This window comes from Chrysemys picta, chromosome 8 (assembly GCF_011386835.1).
Source record: "Chrysemys picta bellii isolate R12L10 chromosome 8, ASM1138683v2, whole genome shotgun sequence".
NCBI classification, from domain to species: Eukaryota; Metazoa; Chordata; order Testudines; family Emydidae; genus Chrysemys; species Chrysemys picta.
The window spans coordinates 57452698-57474563 of NC_088798.1; the positions used below are offsets into that span (position 1 = coordinate 57452698).

The 21866-nt window shown below is 48.4% G+C and overlaps 1 protein-coding gene across 4 annotated transcripts in view; it reads right to left on the minus strand.

Annotated features, from left to right (window-relative positions):
- TDRD5 (tudor domain containing 5) overlaps nucleotides 1–21866 on the minus strand; it is a 41044-nt gene that overhangs the window by 12965 nt on the left and 6213 nt on the right. For 2 of the 4 annotated variants that reach the window (XM_024103813.3, XM_042851316.2), the window contains exons 1-9: nucleotides 16660–16813; nucleotides 15991–16229; nucleotides 13786–14178; nucleotides 13115–13293; nucleotides 10353–10436; nucleotides 7704–7760; nucleotides 6604–6757; nucleotides 4820–4929; nucleotides 2488–2708 (exon numbers count right to left, since the gene is read on the minus strand). In XM_024103813.3, coding sequence (XP_023959581.2) covers nucleotides 2488–2708; nucleotides 4820–4929; nucleotides 6604–6757; nucleotides 7704–7760; nucleotides 10353–10436; nucleotides 13115–13293; nucleotides 13786–14178; nucleotides 15991–16222 — 1430 coding nt within the window. In that variant the 5' untranslated portion in view covers nucleotides 16223–16229; nucleotides 16660–16813. Of the gene's footprint in view, nucleotides 1–2487; nucleotides 2709–4819; nucleotides 4930–6603; nucleotides 6758–7703; nucleotides 7761–10352; nucleotides 10437–13114; nucleotides 13294–13785; nucleotides 14179–15990; nucleotides 16230–16659; nucleotides 16814–21866 lie in introns of those variants that run through there. The other 2 variants (XM_065555656.1, XM_065555657.1) reach the window with 2 other exon arrangements.

A 21866-nucleotide genomic window follows, 5' to 3' on the forward strand; every position in this document is an offset into this window, starting at 1 on the left:
GTATTTCATATAAAGTGTGTATTGCAAGGTATATGAAAGGTCATGATCTGCTGAAACTCATTGTTTTGTCAAAATATGTATATCATTATGTATGATGTTATAAGCTTTTTGCTAAATGGTTGTTATTGAAACGTATTATGAGTTTGGGATATGCCCACTGCTAGCTTTCCAGCGACAACAGGGGTAGTGACTCACACCCAAATAGGCATTAAATGACCACTGATCAGCAGGGGAATCGTAAACAAGAGATTTACAGTTCTGTAAGAGACAGATGCGCAAGCACCACACAATTGGGATTGCTCTACTCTGACTCAGCAAGGCCCACCAGGACATGCCTGGACCGATATCTTTCCAGGGACATAGATTGAGAGTATAAAATAAGGGACAATGGCATCATCAGACTATCTCTTGTCCCTCACCTACGCTGAAAACAACAAGAACAACGGGAAGACAAAGACTTGGAACTGAGGAGCTTGGTCTCATGCTGGGAGGGAAATTCAGCCTGAGAATTAAGAACCGTAGCCTGCCTACAACATCCAGTAAGATGAGAAAAACTGTTTGATTCAATTCTTGCTTAGTCTAAAAGTTTAGGATTTAGAATGTGTGTGTTTACTTTTTGTTTTCTTAAAGTAACTATCTCTGATCTTTATGCCTACCACTTATAATTAGGGCTACGATTATATCACGGAATCCAAGACTTCCAGAGACCTCTGACATTTTCTGCCCCAGGGCTGGACTACTGTCAGCAGGAAGCCCCACAGCTCTCACTGCCTGCTGGTGGAGGCCCACAGCAGCTCTGCAGCAGGGGGACCCCAGAGCTCCCTAGGGGTCCCTCAGAGCTCCAACTCCCTGTGGGCAGCTGGGCTCCCCACAGCTGCCCAGCCACCAGGGCAGGGATTGGACCCCACAGCAGCCCAGCCAGTGGTATCTGCACAGCTGTGGGCGCTGGACCCTTCTCCCTCCCCATTTTGTCCGTGATTTTTACTAAAAATATCCCTGACAGGTCATGGGCTTCCGTGAATTTTTGTTTATTGCCTGTTACCTGTCTGTAATTTTTACTAAATATCTCTGACAAAATCTGAGCCCTATTTATAATCACTTAAAATCTATCTTCTGTAGTTAATAAACGTATTTGAATGTTTTATCCTTACTAGTGAGTCTGTCCAAAGTGCTTGGGGAATCTGCTCAGATTACAAAGGCTGGTGCATATCTACTTTCCTTTGATGAAGTGGCGAACTAATTACTGAGCTTCCACTGTTCAAGAGAAGGTCTTGAGCAGTGGAAGACAGTATATTTCTGGGGTGCAAGGCTGGGGACTTGGGAGATTTATTGGGGTTTCCCTGTATATAGTTCATGAGTTGCATGAATGCTCTCCACGCCACATAGCTGGGTGTGCCTCTGCATGCTGATGGCTGAGTGATTACAGTGCCTGGAGGGGTTTGCTGCTTGTCACTGGCAAAGTATTGAGAGACAGAGCCCAGGCTGGAGAGTTAAGGGGGCCAGTGATCCCACAGTTCCAGGTTGCTTGCACAGCTGAATGTAAAAAAAGTATATGTAAAAAGTATAGTTAGAGCTGTGTTACAGAGTTCAGTTTTAACAGAAGCTGCCAACCTTTATTTTGTCGAAATCTCATTGAAATGGCAAAAAATATCAGAATCCAAACTGAGCACTATTTGAATTTTTCATAGTGGTTCAATGAAAAATAAATTATAAGCATTTAAAAGTCACCCTATTTGGCAATTTTTCATTACGATTATCTCACTTTTTTGGTACCCCTTCTGCAAGAAGTCTAACACATTCTGGGAGCTGTCCTTGGGTCACTTTGCTGTTCCTCATGCATGAATTCCTAGAATATGAGTTATGAATCAGTAGTGATACTAGAGAGCATTTCATAACTATCTCTAAAAGCAATATTTATCCCAGTCATAACAAGCTTTTACTTTAATACAAAACCTTGAGATAATGACCTTCCCAAATGCATGGAAAGCATGACAGTCAGATGTGCTGATTTCCTATGCTTTTGTATCAGCAGGTCACTGTCAAGGTGTTGCCTTAGAGTGCAAGTTTGATGAGGCTGGGGTAAGTAGTGCTTTTTGGTATCTGTTGGAGATGGACGTGAAAGCCTTAAGGGGTCCTATATTAACAGTGTTGTAGGCAACATGAAGGTGCGAAGGAATGCATAAGTCCTTTGCCATAACTATTTATTTCCATGCTTTTAAAGGTTGGATGGATGAAGTGTGTCCTGCTGCAGCCTTAACTGCCACCAAACATAGTTCTTGTTTGCCAGTTATAGAGGGATGAGTAAGCACTATGCATACATGAATGAGTAGAGTGCATGCACATCTGCACCAACATACCCAAGCCAATACCAACCACAACAACAAGCTGGGTGCCCTGCTCTCTCAGCAGCATACCACATGCATACACATACTCATGGAGAATCTGCACAGCAGGCCACAGCACAAAGCTGATGCAACGCTTTCTCACCTCATCTCAATCATCATGTCCTCCAGCATCTCAGATGTCTCCCTGCTACATATCCGGATGTAGAACTGGTTAGGCGAGATGACGTACTCCACAAAGACACCCACTAGGGTGCTACTGTCCAGTGTAGGGAGACAATAGAGGCTTCTGTCCTGAACAGCATCAGGGGGGATCTCTGGTTCTGCTATCTCCCTGGCTAGCTGTAGCTCCTCCACATCCAGATACTGCAGAGCCAAAAAAGGAGTAAAAGGATCTGGTGCTCAGACAGATGGTTAAATGCTGGTGCTGCGGGTGCACTGAACCAGGACAAGCAACTGCCCCATTAAGATAAAACCCAGTGCTGGTGGGGCTTGTCCTAATACCTAATGGAAAGGCTATACAGTGACACTTAGGATTCTAAGTCCAGTGCTTAATTTGTAACGAAAGAGGTGCTAGTGCTTGTGCTCAAGCAATATTTTTACTTTCATAACTGATGTGACAAGCCCAGAGATGCCTTGGGCTTTGAACTGCCGAGCCTAGAGTGCGAGGGCACAGCCAGGGCACAAATTAAGCACTGCTTAAGACCTATTGCAATGCCCTGCCTCTTAAGGTCTTCAAACGTCGAGGGCTGGCAGATTTAATTGGGGTGGCTCAGACCCACAGTGAAGGGGAAGGAGTGCCTGACTTAACCACTGCAAATATTCCAATTAAACATTGGGTCTGACTGGCTCAGCAGAAGAGATCTGCCAGCAGAAAGAATTTCTCTGTTCCCAGAGAACCTAAGAACTCTCTCTGGTATGTGTTACACCCATCAAGGAAGCAAACGGGGAAGAAACAGAAACAGATACTTCACACCAGATTTGAGAGTGACCTCTGAACAGCTCCCATCTGAGAGCCTAGAAAATAGGCTATTAAACGCAAAAAGCTATTTCATCATGAAAACTTAGAGGCAACCCCAGAGGGGAGAAAGCCAGTCCCTTCCATGAGAAGACTTGACTGAAAAGGTGAACGAAATCTTTTTTGGTTTCATTTAGTTATCTGGGTACATGCAGTGCTTTCTGCTGCCCTACAGAGATTCAGACTCCATCTGTGTACACTGCTTCTTCTGCCAGCAAGGAGAGTGTGCGCCATAGAAGTAACTTCAGGACATGGAGGGTTGAGGCAAGGGAGAAAGAAAGAGAAAGGCACCTCACCTCACCTGGTAGCCACCCCTACTGGACAATGCAGAAGCAATGTAGATGAGCTCAAAAGATTGCCTGATCAACCACCACAGGTGAAAACTGCATTGTGGGAGTAAGGTACTTAACAGAATGAACAAATTCATAAATATTAAGGCTAGAAGGGCCCATTATGATAATCTAAGCTGACCTCCTGCATAACTAGGGCCTTACCAAGTTCACAGTCCATTTTGGTCAATTTCATGATCATAGGATTTTAAAATTTGTAAATTTCATTATTTCAGCTATTTAAATCTGAAATTTCAGTGTGTTATAACTGTAGGGGTCCTGACCCAAAAAAAAGGGGGGGGGTTGCAAGTTTATTGTAGGGGAGGTTGCAGTACTGCTAACCTTACTTCTGTGCTACTGCTGGCAGTGGCCCCACCTTCAGAACTGGGCAGCTGGAGAGTGGTAGCTGCTGGCTGGGAGCCCAGCTCCAAAGGCAAAGCTCCCGGCAGCAGTGCAGAAGTAAGAATGGCATGATATGGTACTGCCATCATTACTTCTGTGCTGCTGCTGGCTGAGAGCTGTCTTCAGAGCTGGGCACCTGGCCAACAGCCACCCCTCTCCTGCCGCCCAGCTTTGAAGGCATCACAGAAGTAAGGGTGGCAATACTGTGACCCCCCTAAAATAACCTTGCGACCTCCCCCTGCAACTCCCTTTTGGGTCAGGACCCCCAATTTGAAAAATGCTGGTCTACCCCATGAAAGCTGTGTAGTATAGGGTAAAAGCACACAAAAGACCAGATTTCATGGGGGAGACCAGATTTCATGGTCCGTGATGCGTTTTTCATGGCTGTGAATTTGGTAAGGCCCTATGCATAACAGGCCAGAGATCCTCACCCAGTATTCTCAGCATCGAGCCCATAGCTTCTTATTTGAGTTATAGCAGATCTTTTAGGAAAATACCCCATCTCAATTTGAAAACTTCAAGTGATGGAGAATCCACAATGTCCATAGGTAAGATGGCTTTGGACAGGCTGGATACAGATGCAGAAAGATTCCAGTGGCTCTGCAAGGCTGAGTCTGGCTACAGTACACTCTTGAAGGGATATTTAAACTCCCAGCAGCCAGCTACACTAATCACAGCTTTCAAACCTGAAAAGCACCCCGGTCATTATATTATTGAAGGCCACTCACTGGTTTCACCATCTTTTTTACCACATTGAATACTTGGCTTTTTTTCAGGTCCAGAGCCTCCGAGCTCTCAGAATGGAAATCCCAGCTGGAGACCTTGAGCTCAGCAGCACCTAGTGAAGATGTCAAAGAATCAGACTGATAGAGCTCATCATTTGATTGCTCATCTAATGGAACCAAATGTGCTCTGTTAGAGGATGAAACTCACACTTAAAAGCTAGAGCTGTTACTTTCCAAGGCTCTATCTACATTCAGGAAATTTACCTTTGCTCTTACTCTAGTGCAAATATGTTGCACTGATGTAATGCAGGGCGTACACAAGTGTGACTTAACCCAATAAAGAAATTGCCCCTGGTGTAACTACATCAAGATAATTACACTTGCACAAATTCCCAGTGTAGACACACCACACTGCTGTAAAATGGGGCTTACAATCCCACAGTTTATACTGCTAAGTCACACTACACTGATGTACATTTCTTTAGTGTACAGACTCTCCCCCGGGTTACGCAAACCCGACTTACGGAAATCCGCACTTCAGGAAAAAGTTCCGTAAGCATTTTTTTTTGGATGCGTGTAAACGTTGGGTATATGTTCCCGACTTACGCAAGGCGTTCTGGAATGGAACTCTTGCGTAAATTGGGGAGTGTCTGTAGATAAGGCCCTAAGAAAGGAAGGAGAATACATCCATTTGGGCTTCAGAAAGCAATGAGAAAAAGAACTGATGTACATCAAAATACAAAAGCAGAAACACTAATACATTCATTCCTTGCCCAGTAGTACATGCTACAAAACTCATTGATAAAAACTTCCCTGCTCAACCCACAACAAAAAGGTTTCAAAAATATCTGCATTAAAGTATAATCTGCAAGATACCAACAAAGCAAGCTTCCCTCCATAGAGAAGGGAAGGAGAAGCAGATAATTTGCTTTCACAATTCAAATGGACGGCACTTTTACCACACACTTTCCACTGCTGTGATACTGGTCACAGATTCCAATGCTTGCAGCAGAATCTAATCTTTCATTTAAAAAAAAAAAAAAAAAAAAAAAAAGAGCTAGCCTTTATTGTGAAAATACTCTTTGGCAATGAATCTAAGCTATTCTGTCTTCTTGACAGCCTCAGACAGTAATTCTAAGACAGATGTGAAGTCCCCCCATTCATCTCAATAGGTTTTTTACTTTGAATATAAATGTCAAATCTAAGGCTAGGTCTACACTAAGGGGGGGGGGGGGGAAGGGGGTGTCGACCTAAGATACGCAACTTCAGCTACATGAATAGCGCAGCTGAAGTTGCGTATTTTAGGTCGACTTACCTGGCTGGGAGGACGGTGGCGAGTCGACTGCTGCCGCTCCGCCTTTGACTCCGCTTCTGCCTCTTGCCGTGGTGGATTTCCGGAGTCGACGGCAGAGCGATCAGGGATCGATTTTATCGCGTCTTCACTAGACGCGATAAGTCGATCCCTAATAGATCGATTGCTACCCGCCAATCCGGAGGGTAGTGAAGACATGCCCTAAGAGTTTCACTCAGGCTTGACAAATCCACTCACCAGTGGTAAGAAGTGAGCAAAGTTCCTAGCGTGTAATGCTGCATCGTGCTCTGAACGCTACTCTGTTTAGAACAAGGTGATGAATTGCATGATGAGACTTGTAGACTTTGCTTCTCTTTTACAGATCCCAGTTTTAAGGGACCCTGCTGTAGGTCTTCGTGGGTAACATCTGTCCCAGCAGCAGTATTTTGGTGACTCCTGCCCTACAGTGAAACAAGGACATACAAACCTCACTTACCATCTGCTAAGCATTTGGATTCAAGATCAAAGACCAGCCAGTCTTGTTCGCCTTCCTTGCACTCAACATGAAGAATATCATTAAGGGCCCCAACAAACTCCATCACATTTAAGAACCCCAGCTCCTTCACGCATAGCTTCTCTTTAAAATGTGCCTGTTACCAGAAAAGAAGAGAGTTTTACAAGGCATATTCAACTGCCCTTTTTAAAAAAAAAAAAAAAAAAAAAAAAAACCTGCGACCACACCATTCTAAAGGGAGTTAAAAGCATGGGGAGGAAAAAAATTCCAAACCTATAAAAACAGTTCAGTGGTATCTTTTAAACAAAATTGTTTCACAGTTGGGACTATAAGCTGGTACAAATCATATCTAGATGACTTGCAACCTTCTCACTCTTGGTGCTGGACATGGAATGCAGCACTCCACAGTGCATCAATTACAAGGTTCATCGCTGTGTAACAGACACATACCTGATCCCTAAAGCCGGACATAGGATGTAGATTTACATTTTGCACATCTAATAATTTTGTTAAATGACCAAAAAATGTGTTTAGCTGGAACACATGATTCTAGATAGAAGCCTGCACCCAGACAGAACTAACTTGAACACTAGTTCCCTAATATTAGTGGAGCTGCTCCTCAACAGCAAAGAAAATTAGACTTTGTACAAAATACATTTATTCAGTTCTCTTAAGCGTCTTAAGAAGGGGTATTGCATTTACTTCTAGGATTCCACAAGGATTCGAAAAATCAATATTTCAGCCCCTCTGGCCTGCCTCAAGATTAGTTAAATAAAATACCCTTTTAAAACTGTTTAAAAGAATTATTGGAGTAATTAAGTTTTGGGGGAATATTCCTATTTCCTCATTGTCAGCATGTGAATGGACATGAGTTAGGAGACATCATCTTAGCTCCTACTGGGTATTTATCTTCACCATAAAGCCAACACAGAGTTGGCAGCCTCTTCTGGAGGGCACCTGCACTGAAAAGAGAAGACTGCTCTACCAGAGCTAAGAGAGAAGCTTCCAGAGATCTACATGTAGCATGCCCAGCTTTAACCAAACTGAATAAAGAGTCCCTACCTGCTAGAGGCAAAACTTACCTCAAACTCACCAGGTAGCTTAGAAGCAAGCAAACCCTCAGGATACTGGGCTGCAACCTACATGATAGGAAAAGACACATCATAACCAGACAGTTGTGTACCTGGACCTTAGGTGAAAGGGGGAGTAAGAACAGGCTTCATATTGCAACACAGACAACTAAACAGCATGTTATGCGTGCAAAACAAGTACTTATAGAAAGTTAGGGGCCCTAGCTTTTCAATGACATGCACTTTATTAGCTACAGGGGCTAGTAGACATGTTGGACCTTCTATCTGTCGCTGCCCCCAATTAGCAGCGCTTTGCCATTCATCCAGAACCTCAGACTTGCATAACTTAATTTCTGAGGGTACACAAACTGGAAAAGGAGGAAAGGACTACAGATAACATGTGCATGTTTGGAATTCATGGCCACACACAGTGAAACAAGCAGGAGGAGCAAATGGAAGAGCCCTTTAAATGATCTGCATTTTGCATTTGACCCATTGGCCTCAGCTGTGGCCACAGGCCCTGCTAGAAGATACAGAAAGTGCACCCAGAGCCTGGCTCAGTTACAAGAGAGAATTTCAATGGAAAGCATCTATCCAGAAGAGTAATTTACTTGGCATGGGTTCATCTGTCCCAATCAGCATATCCACACATCTCTGAACTAGGGTGACCAGACGTCCCAATTTTATCAGGACTGTCCCGATATTTCCTTGTTTGTCCCGCGTCCCGACCAACGTTAGGTCAGGACATTGGACAAACAAGCAAATACTCCAGAGCCCGGAAGTGCTCGCGCCCCCCTCCCCCCCCGACTCCGCACCCTCATTCCCCCATTGGCTCCCTCCCCGAATCCCCACCTCTTCCCCAGGCTCGCCATTCCTCCTCCCTCTGGCGCTTGTGGAGGGAGGCCTGGGAGACGCAGGGGAGCGCGTGGCCGGGGTGAGTGAGAGTCCGGCCTGGCCCCACTCAGTCGGGCGGTAGGGAGAGTAGGGGGGCAGCTCGCGGGGCCAGGCGGAGGCTGTTCCCCCCCCCGCCGGGCAGCGGGACTCGGGAGCAGCCACTGCTGTAGCTCCCACTGCCCTGGAGGGAGGAAGCAGCCGATGGCCAAGCTCGACGGCTGCGGCTCTGGCGCCCGGGCCCGAACCCCCCGAGCCCGGGCCTGTTGCGGGGACCCAGCAGCACACACGCTGCGCCCAACCCCTGGCCAGTCGCGTCTGGGCTGGCTGCCCAGCTGGTGCAATCCCGCGGTGGCCCCGGGGTGGAGGCATCGGCAGCCCAGGCCCGTTCGTTCCCCTGCAGGACCCGAGTGGGATGGAGGGGCTGGGGCCTGCTGCCCCCACTCCGGGGCCGCTGCGGGATTGCACCAGCTGGTCAGCCAGCCCAGATATGACTGGCCAGGGGCTGGGCGCAGCGTGCGCGCTGCTGGGTCCCCGCAGCAGGCCCGGGCTTGGGGGGTTTGGGCCCGGGCGCCAGAGCCGCAGCCGCCGAGCTTGGCCATCGGCCGCTTCCTCCCCCCATGGCAGTGGGAGCTGCAGCAGCGGCTGCTCCCGAGTCCCGCTGCCCAGGGCGGGAGAACAGCCGCCGCCTGGCCCCGCGGGCCGCCCCCCTACTCTCCCTACCGCCCGACTGAGTGGGGCCAGGCCGGACTCTCACTAACCCTGGCCCCACGCTTCCCCTACGTCACCCGGGCCTCCCTCCAGTGCTTGTGGAGGAAGGGGGGGGTGGTTTTTTTCGTTTGTTTTTTTTGCCCTGCCCCCTCCCGCCACGCCCGCCCCGTGTCCCGATATTTGACTTGGGTGATCTGGTCACCCTACTCTGAACTCAGTGCAGAGAGAATCTCTATTGTATACAAGGTTTATGAAAATTCCACATTGTAGAATAGCTGCAAGGACCAAAAGTCTAATTTCCCAGCTAAATAATCTAGGCCAGTGGTTTTGAAGACCTTTTCCATACCTTTACCTTCTTTTCTAAAAAGGCACCATCCTAAGACCCTTAGCCAAATCTAGCCAAAAACCCCTCTCCCACTTAGCAATATGGGAAGGACAAAGTAGTCATGCCTCCTACATCTATCTGCTCACGACCTCCAGGTTCAGAACCCCTGACCCAGACAGCTATGCTGAGAAGCCCCAACTAGCAGTCCATCATTGTATTTCAGTATGGTTGCTTAAGTGCACCCATAACATGCAAGGTACTGTCCAAACTTATAGGAAGATAGTGAGCTCTTTAGCGTATGAACTATCTGTAAAATTTCAGTTGCTGTGAAGGGGAACAGTTCAAGACACAAGCAGTAAAAGAGATGATAGATTATTGTCCAGTGTGATCTCACTCCCCCTAAATACACACATTTAAATAATCTATAGGGTGTTACCACCTTTCACAGGTTCTGGTTCTGCACAAGCATCAGGATAGCCTGGAAAAACCCAGCAGAGAATACAGATTATCTGATGCCAAAGACAGAGGAAACAACGTATTTCAATCTTGCGTGAAGAGAGGCAGACCACAGGCAAGCTGACCCCACACCAACTTCCCTAATTTACTTGTAACCACCAAGTCTACTGAGAAGCAATGGTGGTGTTCCTTGATCATCAGGCTTTAGACATGCTAATGTCTAAATGCTTATTCCTGTCCAAAGCTTAGAGACATTTCCAGATATGAACAACACTTACAACTCGGATCTTTTCTTTGAGTTCTGAGCTGACGGTCCCTCCGGCTCCCTTCTGTGCAAGCATCATCTTAATATCCTTCTCCAACTTCAAGGAAAAAGCCAAAAATCATACCAAGAACAAAAAGGTGAATTCCAAGGCTCAAGAAAACTCATATCAATTGTGCAATCAAGGGGGCAAATAATTCCAGTAAAAGATTTGTTTATTAGTGGAAATTACATAAAGATTAGGATTGCAGTGAAACAGGGTTGAATGTCAGCATCTAGCAAAGGATTTTTAAAACACACTGCATGCACAAGATGCACAACCATCAACTCTAAAACTGCTCAGATACAGGCACTTGGAATGTCTAGTACAGTGGTCCCCAACCTTTCCAGCGGGGCGGGCACCTGACTACTAGCCACCAAAGAGCGCGGCCGCCGGACACGCACCTGCCGAGAAGCGGCAACGCGAAGAAGCATCGCCGCCGAAATGCCTCCAAGAAGCAGTGTCATCAAGAGGCGTCGCCGCCGAAATGCCACAGAAAAGCAGCGGCATTTTGGCAGTGACGCTTCTTCACGTTGCTACTTCTCGGCGGTATTTTGGCGGCTGCTTGTTCGGCAGCCGCACTGCTCGGTGGCGGGGCACTCCCTTGTCAGTAGGCGGGCGCACATAGATGCCCCAGTGGGCACCATGGCGCCCGCGGGCACCGCTTTGGGGACCACTGGTCTAGTAGTTCTTGCCCTCCATAATCTCTGGTGACTATTCTGTAGATCACCAATACTGATGATGGGTCTTGCTGTGATGCAGGGGTCTCCAATTAATTATTGCTTACATTTGCCATTATACCACTGGTGTTGCACCACCTCATCATAAAGCAGACTTTGTGCTAGCCATAAGCAGGGCCATCCCTAGCCATTTTGGTGCCCTATGCAGCCCCCCCGTGGTGGTGGGGGGCTGGCCCCAGGCCTCCGAGGGCACGGGGGGGGGACGGTTTGGGAAGCAGGGGGGGAAACCGCCCCCCAGCACTAGCCAGCAGAGTGGTGCAGGTCAAGCCCGGCCCAGGTCATGCCACTTCCGGCTGCCCAGTGAGTGCAGGGCAAGCCCAACCCCACACTCACGGGGCAGTAGGAAGTGGAGTGACCCAGACACAGCCTGCTCCGCTCTGCTCCCCTGGCTCCCAGCCTTGGGGCTTAGGAGGCAGGGGGTACCGCCCCCCAGCACTCACCAGCCGTGCAGCTGAGGGCCAGGGAAGCAGAGCAGACTGGGGCCAGGTCACTCCACTTACCGCCACCGGTGAGTGCAGACCCAACTGCTGCTGCAGTGCTCAGGGGAGTGGGGGCGGGGCTGGGGCAGAGCAGGGGCAGGAAGAGGTGGGGCAGGGGTGGAACAGGGGTAGGGGCTTTGGGGAAGGGTTGGAGTGGGGGCAGGGCTTCTGCAGAGCAGGGGCTGGGCAGGGGCCATAGGGAAGAGGCAGAGCAGGGGCTGGAGCAGCATGCAGCTGCGAAGGGCACCAGGAAATTTGGTGCCACAAATTTCCTGGTGCCCTACACAGCTGTGTACTTGGATATGGGTAGGTACGACCCTGACCATAAGCAAGGTTTCTGGAGCTCTCGGAACACCTCACACACTTTCTTTCATTCTTCCTTTGTCCCTAAGGCTCTTGCCATAGCATTCTCCCATCTACCATCTCATGGCATATGGGCGTTTTAGCAGGAACTAACTACACTGCAGCCTATTACAATTCTGGATCAGTTCCCTCTCACAGCCTACACTTCATCTAAACCTCCCTGATAAACCTATCCTTTGTATTTTTCCCCCCACTCATGTCTATGCACCTACCCCCATGCTGTCCCCTATACACAGAACTCACTCTCTCTCATTTGCTAAATGACCCTCTTAGGTGTGAAGTATTATTCATTCAAATCCCTCCTTAACACATGCTGCTCCATTAGTACTTCAACCATGATCTAAAATAATCCACACCACCTCCCATTTGTACCATTAATCACTGTATTCATCGTGGGTCAGTATTGGATTGTCTGTGTCTGATCACCTAGGTAAGCGCACTGGGGTGAGGAGAGCGAGTGTCTTCCTTTGTCTGAATATTGCCTAGCACAGAGACCTCAATAACAATGGCTGGCCTTTGGACCAAACTCTTCCCTGGTGCTAATAAACGGTCCAGTTATATTCTACCTCAGCATAGGGCCCATCAGGACCAGAAAAGACAAAGGAAATAGTATTTTTCAGTTATGGCATTACCTGGAAAAGCCTCCATTCTTTTTTGTCCTTGGGAGGAAGTATATCTAGTAGTCTGAGCAAAGTACAGGGACTCAAGGCTCCTGGTTTCTATTCCTTTCTCTATGAGATTCTGTGTGATCTAGGACAAGTGTGTTAACCACAGTGTACCTCAGTTTCCATATGTGTAAAGTGAGAATAGTTACCATGGCTTATCTACCCTCACAGGAGGGTTATGAGGCTTAATGTTAAGTGCTCTGAGATCTTTGAGTGGAAGGCACTATCATTAGGTAACAAGTTGATGGTCATTACAGGAATTGGCCAATGGGTGATCTGTAATATGAGTACAGAGATTTTGCCACCAGAAATAGGATTTCGATAGCCCATGCTAATATCAATTTGTTTCTTATTGAACTAATCTGAAAACAATTAAGAAAACCTTGTTTTGCCTTGTACTGATGATACACTATAGCCCAGAGACAATTACATTATTAAATGACTCTGCTTAACGATAAGAGACCCCACAACTCACTTCTTCAGTTACTCACTTGTTTCAGTCTCTCACCACAGTTCCCTACTTCTGCTTCCACTGGCTCTGATCCCCGTTTTGGTGTTTCGAGGCTCTCTGTACAGAAGACAGATCCTGGAGGGGGTGTCCTAACTGCAGGTGGTGGCAGAGAAGCAGACTTAGGCTGCTCTGCTTTCTTTGGCTGAATCACCATCTCACCTTAAGCAGAGAAGAGATTTATACATGGCATTAATCAAACTATGTGAACATGCAGATCACAGTTTTCCATTTCCCCTGGCAGGCAGGCAGGCAATGTTGGGCTCACACCAATGTTTATCCAGCTCCACAACAAAGAGGCAACCTTTGTCATATTAATAAAAGCTATCTATAGAGTATACACTTCAGATTAGCTAAACTCACCCTTCTCCATCCACCTACCCCAGAGAACACAGAGGAGGAATCATGTAATAAAGCCCCAAGTCATACAGAGCCAGAACCCTTTGGCACTGGGCTGGGCACACAGCTGCGGCAGCAGCACCGCGGCAGCAGCACCACTACAGCCCTCCTGTGCTGAATCCTAAAGGATGGGTGCTATTGCAGCCAGTGGAGACCTAGCCCCTTTCACCTGAAACACGGTCTGCTTGAAGAAAAAGTGACAATATGTGCTAATCAGAACTACCTGCCCCAAGTTAAATACATATACAGCCTCACCCTGTGACAGCTTTTCCTGCTGTTGCTTAACTGAGGGGCTTTCCTTCAGGGTCAGCAGAGAGCCCGCCCTGGTCTGCTCAATGGCAATGATATCAGAGGCTGCGCTCAGCACTTCCATCATGGAGAAGAATCCATAGCGCATATACTGGAATGTCCGTCCAAAACGCCTGGCAAAGGCCTTATCAAAATCTGAAAGCAAGACTGGGGACAGACTCAGCAGGTCCTTCAGCTCACTCTTCACCATAGCTGGCAGGATAGGAGGGGTCCGGCACCGCCGGGGCAGGCTGGGGCGAGAGAAGGCATTTGTTCTTCGCATGACATTTCGCACCTTAGAACTGGTCCTCTGTTTGGCAACCAAACTTGCCATTCCCCTGGTGGTCTCATCTGCAATGACTAAAGCAGCAGAAATAAATAGTTAAAACTGTGTTGGGTAATGCTCTTCCTCTCTCCCCCTTCCCTTTTACTAGCCCCTTTCTGAGGATATTGCAACAAAACCCTACTGGACCTTTTGATAGTGCTACAGCACAATATGCTTTGCTGGAGCTACAGCCTTTTGAACAAGATGTAAAACCAAGGCCCTAACCACCAGTCATCATGGCCTTTTTCACAATGTTAGAAGTGTTAGCAACAGTGTCTTGGACCAATTCCAATTTGTGCAGTTACATTCTACCTAAATTCACCTTGCAATTTCAATCAGATACAGCATTCTTTTTTCACTGCCCTACACTGATGTGCAGTTTAGCTTCAGTATCTACAACTATTTGATAAAGTGATCCCTGTATATACATAGATGGTGTCAGTTCATGGCAACTGCATGTGTATTTCCCCCTTGTGCTCCAGCAAGGGCACCCACTCTAGACTCCCAGCTCCTCACCTCTCTTGGGCAGAGACCCATATCTCTTTCCCTCCTGACAGGGGTTTTTCCAGGCTGCAGTTCCCTAGTAAGTCAGAATGCCTAAGCAGGTCTCCATCTGTGCTTTGCCTTCTCATCAGCGGCTATAAACAGTGTAATTGCCCACAGTTATAAGTTACCACACAGCCCTTTCTAAGCATGCACATTCATTCTTAATGTGAAAAACTAACAATAAAAACCTACCCACCATGCTAATAAGCTCATTAGAGATCAACCTGAACTTGAGCAAGAGTTCTAGTAGGTGATAGCTCCTTCAAACCCCACTATGGGGCTTTTCCATGGTTACAACAGCTGTTTGCTCAAAACACACATATTCATAGATTAGCCTTTCCTTTATACAGCTTGTGTCTTTGTGTTTGAGAGGCCATGCTTATATCATCAGTCTGACAATGGCACTCTCCTCTGGGCATAGCATCGAAAGGTTGGGTCCAGGTATTTCCTAGAAAACCCACTTAACTTTGTCCCAAAATTTCCTTCTTGTCTGGCCCATTGCGTAAGAGTCCTTTGAAACTCAACACTTCTCAGGGTATACATTGGCCAAGTCTTTCCTTCCTAGAGAAGTTGCATACAATCCCATAATAATGCAATACAATAATACAAACTTTGCATTTATAATACAGTGGACTCCAAAGCTATTTAACCTTAATTCAATATCATCTCCAAAAGACATTGCAGGAAATTGCCATATCTGTCACAGCTTGCATGGTGCTTTGGGAGGCCTCAAATTAAAAAGCACTATCTACATGCCTTTAAAACAAGCCAGCACCACCAGTGAGAGAGGCTGTTATTGATACCAAACCCTGAATACCTTCAGTTATAGGGGGCACATAGCTAGCCTTGCAAGATCTCTCTGGACTGATGGAGTGGTATTATGGAGCTTACCAAAGAATGCTATGAACATTTTTGGAGACTGAGCTACGCTCTCCCAGCACTTCCACATCACCCCTCTTATTTCTTAAAAAAAAAGATTTTAAAATGTCAATTCATCCTCCCCCTGGAGCTGCTTGCCTCTTCAATTTTGCAAAACTCACTCCTCCCAAAACAGAGCTGCTGTTGCTGATCATTCCAAAGACTCTGCTCCCAAAGGTGAGGAAACAAGAAAGAAGTAGGATCTGGGTACCTTCCCCCACCTCCAAATGCTCCACGTCCAGGGTCCACACGCTATACCAGCCTTGTATCATGCACATACAGACTACAAGTACAGCATGAGACTGTTCTACTGAATGCCTTTCCATGCTTGGGTGAGGGTCCCAAGTCATTTGCTCCTATTGCCAGGGGAGTCGCGCACCCACCTTTCAGTACAACATAGCCATCTCTACGGGAGCAGATGCTGACGACATCGGGCATGTCCTTCACCAGCTCCAGGGTGGATCGGTAGCCCAGGGCGTGCAACGGGAGAGGTTTGCCGATCATAGTCCGGTACTCCCCCTCCAGCTGTACTGGGGTGAGGCCCTCTTTGACAGCCATCAGCAGTGACCTCACCTCTTTCCTCAGCGAGTCCATGAGGCGCTCTTGGTCCGACATGTTTGCGCTAGGGAAGAGACAGAGTGGGCAGAGAGCGCAGCTTCCAGCAGGGAGGAGAGGCACTGGAACCACGTCCCTGATGGACTTTTACAGCAAGCCAGGGCACCGGGGAGGGGGCGGGGAGGAGAGCGGGGCAGACTCTGAGCCAGCACCAAGAGTGCAGCACAACAGCCCTTGCCCCACAGTTACTGCCCCTGCATCAGCCTGTCCCCTTCTCCCCAGAATCACTCTGCAGTTATTGCCCCCTCACAATTACTGCTCCTCCCCCCACGAAATTACTGTCCCTCATGCAGTTACTGCCTCTCCCTCACCCCCGGGGTTATTGCCACTGCGTCTCCCCGTCCCTTCCCCCCACAACTAGCGCCCCCTCTACTGTTACCGCCCCTCCCCCATGGCGATTCCTGCCCCAAGCCCTCCTCCCTCCACCCCGCCCCCACCTTCCCGCGGGCTCGGGCTGGGTCCTCGCGTCGCGTCCCCTCGCCGGGTCGCTCCCTCACGTGGTGCCCACGCTGTGCGCTTGCGCACAAACACCCCGCCCCTGTGTCCACCCACCCCACCAGACCATACAGCGGCGCCTGAGGAGGGGCGTTCTACCAGGGAGACTATAAAGAACCGCGGAGGGGCGCTAGAGCCTCACCAGCGGCACATAGCGCCACCCAGTGGTGCGAGCGAGGTACTGCGCTCAGGCAGCCCGCTCCCTGCTGGGGCTGATGCTGGGCCAGCCTTCCATAGGTCGGGAGCTGCCCATGGGGCGGGGTCCCCAGGGTCCCCACCCAAAACAGTGAGGTGCCTGTGGGGGAATAGCCAGGGCTGAGTTCCATCCCAAGTGACAGGCATCAACAGTACAGCTGCACCCCCAAAGTTGTACTGAGTGGCCCCTTTGCTGAGCTCCCGTCTGACACTTCGGGCCACCCCCTGCATGTCCCACGGAGCCAGTCCTACTGCGCCATGTTAGCGATGCCCATCCTGGTAACCCATAACCATGTGAGGCACAAAGCAAAACATGAGATCTCTACATGGGCTTCAGACAGACCTGACAGCACAGCTAGCTAAATCCATTCAGGGCTTGTACAATGAGTGCAATGGGGCCTTTGAAAGCAGGCCCAGGACCTTGCCACAGAATCATAATTGAGCCCTGCCCCTTCAGGCTCAAAGAAAGCAAAGGGATGGGGGGGGAAGAATAGAAAAAAAAAAAAAAAAAAAAAAAAAGGTCAACCACACCCCATCATAAACCTCCAGCCCAGCTCCATATCATGAACACACAATCTCCAATTAGCATCAACTTTGAGCCCTTACACCAGGGTGGGCAAACTTTTTGGCCCAAGGGCCACATCGGGGTTGCAAAACTATATGGAGGGCTGGGTAAGGAAGGCTGTGCCTCCCCAAACAGCCAGGCCCCTGCCCCCATTTGCCCCCTCCCACTTCCTGCCCCCTGACTGCCCCCCTCAAAATCCCCAACCCATCCAACGCCCCCTGCTCCTTGTCCCCTGACTGCCCCCTCCCAGGATCCCCTGCCCTTAACCCCCCCCCGGACCCCACCCCCTATCCAAACCCCCCTTATCCCTGTCCCCTGACTGTCCCGACCCCTATCTACACACCCGCCGCCTGACAGGTTCCCTGAGACTCCCACACCTATCCAACCCCCCATTCCCCATTCCCTGACCACTCCCCCAGAACCTCCACCCCATCCAACCGCCCCCTATCCCCTGAACTGCCCCCCGGTACTCCCCTTACCATGCCAGAGCCAGCCACACCGCTGCACTGCCCTGCAGGAGCAGCGGCCCAGAGCACTGGCGGCGCAGCAAGCTGAGGCTACAGGGGAGGGGGAACAGCAGAGGAGGGGCTGGGGGCTAGCCTCCCCGGCCGGGACCTCAGGGGCCAAGCAGGATGGTCCCGCGGGCCGTAGTTTGCCCACCTCTGCCTTACACATTCCACAGACCTACCTCATGGAAGGTTAGGAAAATTCCCAGAAAGGATCATTGCTCCACAACACTGATGTTTCAACACAATAGCACAATGTAACGGCACAGTGTGTATATTACGGCCCCAAAACCTAGGCTTGTACAAAATGATGCAAGCATTGAAAAATGTCAGACAAAACATTAAGACTTGGGCAGGGACGTCCTTACCCATACGCAAAGTACGCAGCTGCTTAGGGCACCAGGAAATTTGGGGCACCAAATTGCCCCAAATTTCCTGGTGCCCTACGCAGCTGCATACTGCTCCAGAGGCCAGCCTGATCCCCCGGCCGGCTGAGCCGCCCAGGAAAGCTGCCCCTGCTCCGCCTCTTCCGCATGAGCCAGTCTCTTCCCGCCCCAGATCTGCCCCAGCCCCGCCCCCACTCCACCCCTTCCCCAAAGCCCCCGCCCCTGCTCTGCCCCCACCCCACCTCTTCCCACCCCTGCTCTGCCCCACCCCCACTCCACCCCTTCCCCTGAGCAACATCCCAGGGGTCTGCAGCAGGGGTCCGGCGTGCCCTGCACTCACCCGGCGGCAGGAAGTGGAGCGACCCAGCCCCAGCCCTCTCTGCGCCGCCAGTGAGTGCTGGGGGGTGGTTCCCCCCTGCTCCCCAAGTCCCAAGGCTGGGAACCAGGGGAGCAGAGCGGAGTGGGCTGGGGCTGGGTCACTCCACTTCCCGCCACCCCATGAGTGCGGGGTCGGGCCTGCCTTGCACTCACCGGGCAGCAGGAAGTGGAACAACCTGGTCCCAACCTGCTCTGCTCCGCCAGCTCGTGCTGGGGTGTGGTTTCCCCCCTGCCCCCAAGCCTGCTCCTGCCCTCCTGTGGAGGCCTGGTGCCAGCCCCCACCCCCCAGAGGCCTGGGGCCAACCCTCGCCCCCCCCGCCCCACAGGGGGGCTGCATAGGGCACCAAAATGTCTAGGGACGGCCCTGGACCTGGGAAGAAATGAAGAGGCACTAATCAATCCCAGTGGTGTTACAAGCCTTGTGGATGGGGGAAGCAGTAGATATGGTATATCTTGACTTTAGTAAAGCTTTTGATACGGTCTCACATGACCTTCCCATAAACAGACTAGCTAAATACAACCTAGATTCCGCTACTAAAAGGTGGGTGCATAACTGGTTCCCAGAGAGTAGTTATCAGTGGTTCAGAGTCATGCTGGAAGGGCATAACGAGTGGGGTCCCTCAGGGATCAGTTCTGTTCAATATCGTCATCAGTGATTTAGATAGTGGCATAGAGAATACACTTATAAATTTTGCGGACAATACCAAGTTGGGAGGGGTTGCAAGTGCTTTGGAGGATAAGATTAAAATTCAAAATGATCTGGACAAACTGGAGAAATGGTCTGAAGTAAATAGAATGAAATTCAATAAGGACAAATGCAGAGTACTCCACTTAGGAAGGGACAATCAGTTGCACACATCAAAATGGGAGATGACTGCCTAGGAAGGAGTACTGCGGAAAGGGATCTGGGGGTCATAGTGGATCACAAGCTAAATATGAGTCAACAGTGTAACGCTGTTGCAAAAAAAAAAAAAAAAAAAAAAAAAAAAGCAAACATAATTCTGGGATGTATTAGCAGGAGTATTGTAAGCAAGACAGGAGAAGTAATTCTTCTGCTCTACCACCACTGATTAGGCCTCAATTGGAGTACTGCATCTAGTTCTGTGTGCCACATTTCAGGAAAGATGTGGAGAAATTGGAGAAAGTCCAGAGAAGAGCAACAAAAATGTTTAAAGATCTTAGAAAACATGACCTATGAGGGAAGATTGAAAAGATTGGGTTTATTTAGTCTGGAGAAGAGATGACTGAAAGGGGACATAACCATTTTCAAGTACATAAATGGTTGTTACAAGGATGAGGGAGAAAAATTGTTCTTCTTAACCTCTGAGGATAGAACAAGAAGCAGTGGTCTTAAATTGCAGCCACTCTAACTGTCAGAGTGGTTAAGCACTGGAATACATTGCCTAATGAAGTGGTGGAATCTCCATCGTTGGGGATTTTTAAGAGCAGGTTGGACAAACGCCTGTCAGGGATGGTCTAGATAATACTTAGTCCTGCCATGTGTGCAGGGGACTGGACTAGATGACCTCTCGAGATCCCTTTTAGTTCTATGATTTTATGATATTTCTCGGTAGAAGAGTATTGATTTATGTCCTTGAGATCTCATGCAATCAAGCCAATTTTCTCCATCTCTTTATTAATCAGTCATCTTATAACGAAATGACCCTGTCCTTTAGAGCCAACACAATAGAATAATAGTTGTCACTTTACCCCTTCGAAGCACTTAAATATTAATTAGCACCTCTGTGTGAAATAGGTATTATTCCACTTTTATATACACACAAACTGAGAAAAGAAAGGGACCAATTTTAATTTATTGCAACAAAATTTAAATGGATACTATTGCATATTTTGATAGTTTTTGGAATATTTTTGCAGAACTCTGTTTATAATCCCTACTTTACAGAGGCGAAATCCAAGGGTAAAAGGGGAATCACTGTTAATCTGGATTAGAATTCCTGACTCCCAGTCCTGTGTTCAGGCCAATGTTCTATTTCTCTTCCTGAGTCCATCTGTGATGCCTGTTCAGTTATTTTGTTTATTTCCAAAAAGTTGTATGTTTCAGTACAATTCCCAGAGACTCAGGCTACAGATTAAGGGGTTTGGAGAAAACAGGGGAAATGCCTGCATTTGAGTAAACAATTCCTGTCTTCATTCTACACAGATTTTCCACAGGGCAGGAGTAAACATGCTGCACTATTCTCAAATCCAAATTCCTGAGATCAACTGAGAGTTGATCAGCTGCAAACTGCTCTTACAAAGAACCCTTGGGAAATAGCATCCAGAACAGCAGACAAGAAATCAAAGGTCCAGGCTCTTCTAGTTATTAAAGATTGCATCGTACTTTTGGCGAGAAAGGGCCATAGCCGAAGCAGTCTGACCAACTTTCAGAATTACTTACTGCTGACCTGAAATTCCACTTGCAGTCCCATATCCAACGGGATCCTTCTCTGTTCTCTTCCCATTCCACACTGTTCCATAATGTTGATATACCTGGTTAAACAGGCAATTTTTGTATGTATATAGTTTATAAAGCATTTGGGGATGATTAAGGACACCATTAATTATGTATCACTGTTTTCTCCCAAGTACCTACCCAACTCCATTTGCTTGACAGTAGCCCCATTCATTCAACATTTCCCTGCGACCAGTAATCTGCCAGTAAAGAATATGTTTCAAGATCCTAACACTACAAACTAGATCAGGGAGTAGAAAGTTCAGAGTTCAGGCATGCCTGTAATATCCTGACTTAGCAGGCTGCAAAGATTTCCAATAAAACAGGAATCCAAAAGAAAACAAAGACTGTTGCCACGCTAACTCTACTCCCTTCCTCTTTCTCCTCCTCCAACAACGCACATACCTGCTGGACAACAGCATAGCTGTGCTTCTAGATAAACTCTGGATATCAGCACTAAGTCAGCACCAACTCATCAGAAGGGAGGTTGCTGCTTCTGTGTGCTGAGAACTAGCATTGTCTTGCTGCTGAACTGATTTCTTATAGCATAAATTGGGCCTAACCACATTAACCAACTCAGTTACAATGGTGTTATTCCCCAAATCTCTCTGAGGCTCAGTGTGGCTCTCATGAGCTTTGTTCAAAATGTGTAAGCCTCTGTTTC